Source organism: Coregonus clupeaformis, chromosome 8 (assembly GCF_020615455.1).
Source record: "Coregonus clupeaformis isolate EN_2021a chromosome 8, ASM2061545v1, whole genome shotgun sequence".
NCBI lineage: Eukaryota > Metazoa > Chordata > Actinopteri > Salmoniformes > Salmonidae > Coregonus > Coregonus clupeaformis.
The window spans coordinates 48537699-48543714 of NC_059199.1; the positions used below are offsets into that span (position 1 = coordinate 48537699).

The window sequence follows — 6016 nt, forward strand, 5'->3', positions numbered from 1 at the left end:
ATGTACAATTGCACTAAATATTATTTGAATAATGCAAGATTTAAAATCCCAGCAGTCTTTAAAATGACATTCAGGAGCAAAAGGTTTTCAATAGTTGTTTTTAATTCATTAAAGAAAATATTTATTGGAATATAAAATTGGAATGGAATATAACTAATAACATTAAAATATAATATTTAATAACAATAACTTAACTAATTAATTTAGTGTAACATTGATGTGGCTTTTGCTATTGCACGATTCTAATTTGTACATAGGTCACAAATAAAGCTCTCCCCAGTAAACTCATGAGTCCACCTCCTGAACTGCTCACACCTAATCCAGTCCCCACCTGTGACTGAAAACAGGGTGAGAAATGCCAATTGAAAAGCTCTCTTAAAAACGTAGCTATCTAGCTATATGACACAAAATGCTGTGTAAAATAGCTAAAAGGCTATAAAGTAACATTAACTGTAAAGCTATCAGTCACTAGTGGAAACATTTACAACTGCAATTAAGTGATGTTGCCCCCAACACACTCAAAAAGTATCTAGATTTTACTCTCTAAACAAGAGGATTATTTATCTTAAGGCTTTCCTACTTGTGTATTTAAAAAACAATTATAGATCTAAGTTAATTGGAATATATCTACAAACATTTTATCAATTTACCTCAAAATCGTTTTGTTGAAATATCTCCAAAAGGTGTGATGACACAGAGGACATTTTTGTTGAGCAAGAGCAGTTGCAGCCAGGGCAAGTGTTGGGAAAATAATTTGGTGACATCTTGTGGTCTTAATGTGAATTTATGAAGTGTGGGGGGGGATATTATATTATTTTAAAACGAATCTCATAATGATATGTCAAAATGATTGGCACCCCTGTTTTCAATAGCCTACTCTAGCATCCTCCCCTTGCGAGGATAATGACACCGAGACTTTTTCTAAAATGTTGTATGAGATTGGAGAACACGTTGTGAGGGATCTTACACCATTCCTCCATACAGAATCTTTCCAGATCCTTGATATCCTTCATCTGCTCTTATGGACTGCCCTTTTCAATTCAAACCACAGGGTTTCAATGGGGTTCAAGTCCGGAGACTGAGATGGTCATTGCAAAATGTTGATTTTGTGGTCAATTAACCATTTCTTTGTGGATTTTGAAAGGCATTTTACTTGGGGTTATTGTCTCACTGGAAGTCTGATTTTCAACGTCAAACTCACCACAGGTGTGCGTGGCCGAGGATATCTATTTTCATGTAATCTGACCATTGCACCGCCTGGAGTTTGATAAATGGCATTGGCACTTGGATTGGAACCGGTGCCATGGTCAGATGACATTAAAATATAGCTATTTTGGTTACGCACAGCAGTGGTGGGTTTGGCGTTGAAAAACAGAAGCTTATGCAGAAAAGTAGGCCTACCTCATACCTAAGGTAAAATATGGTGGTGGATCTTTGATGTTATGGGGCTATTTTGCTTCCATTGGTCCTGGGGCACTTGTTACTTTACCATTTTAGCCAAAAACCAGGTTGACTCTGCCATGAGGCTGACAATTGTGGATCTTCCAGCAAGACAATAACCCGAAGCACTAATCAAAATCCACACACACACACACAAAAAAAGGTACATTTACCACAAAATCAACATTTTGCAATGTCCATTTCAGTCTCCGGACATGAACCCCAATTCAAAACCTGTGTTTTTTCTCCAAGCATTTTTTAAAAGCCTGTGTAGTTATCCTCGCAAGGGGAGAGTGCTAGAGTTTTGAAAACAGGGGCACTAATAATTGATCCCTAGAATTATGTGATTTTTAAAAAAGTATTAGTTGTTAAACAAAATATTTTTCTCTGAGCAATTGTATATTATATATTTTTTTTTTACATACAATACAGGTCAGTATTTGTATTATTTATTGTATACAGTCTTTTTTGCTCATCTTTATCAAGGGTGCCAATAATTATGGACCTGACTATACATTTTAGGGAAATTAAAACGTTTTAGAGGATTGATGCGAATGCGATTGTAAAGCTCATCTATTGATACTTTGTCTCCATCTACTGTAAAATGTGTGCATTTACGTCTTCAGAACATCCCTGGTCAAAACTTGGCTCGCGTCGCCGCCCGCCACCCGGCGTCTCCATCCACAGTTCTTATCTTGGGCTGCACGTTGCTTGTCGGTGATTATTAACAAACAGCATTGTCTACGAATAAGTCAAAGGACAAAACTGTTTACACGCCACTGCAGGGGGAGAGGGGGGAGGTGGTGAGTGCGTAGTATATAAACGGCAGAAGGTGCACATGTGGAGCCACTGACAGAACGGTGCAAGTGGAATACTTTTGCACTCCTTTGTGAACTTATCTTGTATACGAACGTACGCAGTTGGCACCGTGTCGCTTTTTGCTGGCTTTTTTGAGCTTTTTCATTAAAAAGGGAATATTCCATTTTGTGAACAAGATTATTTTATCTATACTAAAGAAATATCAAAATATGGATTTTAGAATAATTTTCTCCATGTTGTCAATGATGTACTCTGGAATTTTACATGCAGGTAAGTTCTTGGAAAACGAGTTTTAGCAACTTTGGAATATTTTGTGTTTTCAGTATTATTTGATTCACTTTCTTAACATGAATGGTCACCATAGGCTAGGTAACAATAACTATATTTTACACTGTTTAATCCTGAAGCAGCATAATGAATCCAACACAATAACTGCGCAATCGTAGTCGATAAATAACAACAGCCTATGCAATAGCATCTTATGTTAGAAATTCTGTCATAGGTTTTTAAATATAATAGTATTCAATTTAGGTAATAATTAGCATAATTTCTCCCTCACAGTCTCATCCGCTCCTATGGCAGAGGAGACAGCGGCTGCCACCACAGCCACCACAGCCACCCCGGTGCCAGTGCGCCACATCAGGAACAAGCGATGCTCCTGCGCGACGTTCCTGGACAAGGAGTGCGTTTACTTCTGTCACCTGGACATCATATGGGTCAACACGCCTGAGTAAGTCTTTTCCGACCGATAATTGATTATATTCTATTAATATATGTAATGTAACTGGCTTGGTTACAGTTGGCTAATCATTTCGTTCATTTCTTAAGGCGCGTGGTTTCCTACGGTCTGGGCAACGCTTCTAGAAAGAAGCGCGCCATCAAAGATCCCGCCGTCTCCAAGCAGGACCCTCGCTGCAAGTGCGTCCATGAAGATGACAGCACGTGTACAAACTTCTGTCAGCTGGAAAATCACCTGAGGTACAACATATTAGATAATATTAGCCCAATAACTTTAGTTAAAACCTGCCAGAAACGTCTTACATAATGTTATTAGCCTAATATTTGGGGTAATTACGCGCGTTCCATTCTGCTACTGCTATGTGGATGTTGCAACATTGTAGCCTATACACCGTATGATAAAGAAATCACCTGTGGTTGGTATTTCAAAACGCCTTCTCTATTTATCTTGGCAATCTATTCAATTCGATTCTCATTTGAGCTGCCAACAAAGCAAATCACCATAACCTGTGTGAACAGGTTTACACGTAGTCTTGTTATTTTCCCCCCTTAAATGTTTCGAAACTATATGATTAATGGAAACCCGGCTGACTATGTTCATGTCTGGTGTACTTTCGCTCTTCTTCAGATACGCTGCAGCAGCAGCAGCAGTAACGCCAGACACGGCGATCCACCCCGCCGAGGGCGCTGACTGTGCTGAGAGGCGTCAGTGCAAACACAAGCTGACAGCCAAGACGAGTAGGATTAAAAGGTAAGAGAATACCACAGGTCTATTTCCAAAATAAATGGACATGGTAATTATAACCTCACGAAAGATAGATGTATCTTGGGAGACGCAAATAATTGCTCCATGCTTAAAACTGTAAAAGGATCAGTGCGGCTGTGATGTGAATTAGCTCAGGGAGCACGCGCTGCTGTAGTCAAAGGGGGATATGAATACATTATTTGAGAGAGAGTGCTGGCCCTCAAGCATAGTATATTATATTATGGGAAAGAGTCTCACTGAAATATGAAATGTAAGAATATGAAAATTTAGAAACAACAAAGAAATATCGTTTTCTTTCTATCATTTATTTATGTGATGGAATTTCCCCACTCAGACTACCAGGGCATGTATCACTTTCACTTGCATAAATGTCATAGGGATCCCTGTAATGGAGCCTTCACCTGGCACAGCTCTTCTCATGTAGCATCAGGTTTGGAAACCTACATACCCCCCCTCCCTCCCTCAGTCAGGCGCCAGTGTCTGCTCTGTTTGACACATTAATAAAATGGAAACATATATGGCAAATTGCTGAGCAACTTTGTTTGATGTGTCAAAAGAAACCTGCAGGCGATACAGATGTAGGATCTTCATTTGAGCCAGTTTGCTACAGCAGGAAAATAATCCTGCAACAACAGGAAATGTGAATTACTGTATGTGAATTATAATTAATGGACATTTCTGTACGGTGTTGATACATTTTTCGTAAAGGGAAAACACAGTCTGAAATTTCTAAGTGGAAATTACAAACTTCAGAAGCCTTTTTAAACCTCAAATACACTACAAGTTTACATTTATTGCATTGCAGGAAAGTTCTCCTGCAACAGGGTGATCAAATTAAGATCCTACATCTGTATGACAGGCCAGGCCAACCTTGTAGTTTTAGTATGCAAATCACCATCAACTTCATCTGAATTCAACTGTCTTTATAGTCTGTCAGGGGATAAATACAGTTGTATTGAATTGAATTGAGTTAAGTCTGATCATTGGTGTCTAATGGGTCTCTCCTATTTCTCTCCAGGGTGAAACACAGAGACCAAAAAGCAGTGGGCCCCTCAGCTCTTAGGGCCACAGTCAAAGCTCGCCTGCTGCTGGAGAAATGGATGGTGAAACAACAACACAGGGCAAGAGAAGAGAGATGAGAAGGGAGATGTCCACATACTCTGTCTCTCACACACAGAGGGCAGAGATTCATCCATCTCTCTCTATCCACCTGCCATTGGGGACTCATATGCTTTGGTCCCTCGAGATGCATTGGATACTCCACAGGAAGCCTGCTACTGGACCCCCATTTTGGCTCAGTCACGGTGTGGGTCATTAAAGGGGGTGAATGGCAGTGATGGTGGATGCAGTGTCATAACGTCTCCACTGGACTCAGAGAGATGCAGATGGTTGGAGACACATGCAGGAGAAATCCAATGAACCTGAGTCAACTTTATTGACACCACATCCTAAAGATAAGGACGGACACTTGATGGTCCTCCTGTGTACTGTATGCACTCTCAACCCTCAAACAGAACTTCAGATCATAGCTAATAACTTGAATGGCTGAAACTTTACTCTATGCATGCCTCTGATTATCACTGGATTTGAGGGACAGCTACACAACAGCATCAGAAGCACTGTTGCTGCTACAGCGTGTCCTGTCCAAAGTTCTTGTGTCTGCTCTCTCAAGAAAGTGTTGGATTCAAAGAAGATCACAATCTCATAGACTTATTGAATTGACTCTATGACCTGGTATAAGAGACACAACTGATTGATTTCAGGCGTGATCACAGTTTGACTGAGGTTCATTATTTTGACAACAGACCTTTCCAAATGATCTTGTGGCTATCCATTAGAACTTGAGCGTTTTCTGCTGATATTTGGTTCTATTTATTGCTGTCTGAGATTTCTCTATACACATTGTATAATAATTAATGCACATTGTTCTGTCCCTATGTTTTATTTATTCAATTTATTTATAGCCATATTGGCCCCATCCATGTGATAATTGTATGTCATTTCTGTGAAATGCTTTTGTCGCCAAGATACATTTGGCAAAACTTAGGGAAATAAATTGTCACACTTATTTAAAATCATTAAATCTCTCCTGGTATTCCTTCTGTTACACTCACATCACGCTCAGATTCTCAAAACACCAAATGAGTGGGTTCAATTCAAGTAGTTATAGAGATGCATTAAAGTGGTTAGTGATAAAAAAGGTGATCAAATCTGATTTATAAGTAATCCTTAGAACGATTCATTTCAGATCAG

At 39.4% G+C, this 6016-nt stretch overlaps 1 protein-coding gene across 1 annotated transcript; it reads left to right on the plus strand.

Annotated features, from left to right (window-relative positions):
* Positions 1-2316: 2316 nt before the first annotated feature.
* On the plus strand, positions 2317-5814 carry LOC121572880 (endothelin-1-like). Its single transcript, XM_041884913.1, has 5 exons — positions 2317-2529; positions 2821-2989; positions 3088-3237; positions 3626-3748; positions 4782-5814. The coding sequence occupies exons 1-5, from the start codon at positions 2469-2471 to the stop codon at positions 4900-4902; spliced, it is 624 nt and encodes a 207-aa protein (XP_041740847.1). The 5' UTR covers positions 2317-2468; the 3' UTR covers positions 4903-5814.
* The last annotated feature ends 202 nt before the right edge of the window (positions 5815-6016 follow it).

Bases quoted from the DNA above. Each gene is read 5' to 3' on its own strand.
- LOC121572880 (XM_041884913.1), top strand. From the start codon at position 2,469: ATGGATTTTAGAATAATTTTCTCCATGTTGTCAATGATGTACTCTGGA. The intron at 2,530-2,820 runs GTAAGTTCTTGG...TCTCCCTCACAG, and splicing joins CTCTGGAATTTTACATGCAG to TCTCATCCGCTCCTATGGCA. The intron at 2,990-3,087 runs GTAAGTCTTTTC...TCATTTCTTAAG, and splicing joins ATATGGGTCAACACGCCTGA to GCGCGTGGTTTCCTACGGTC.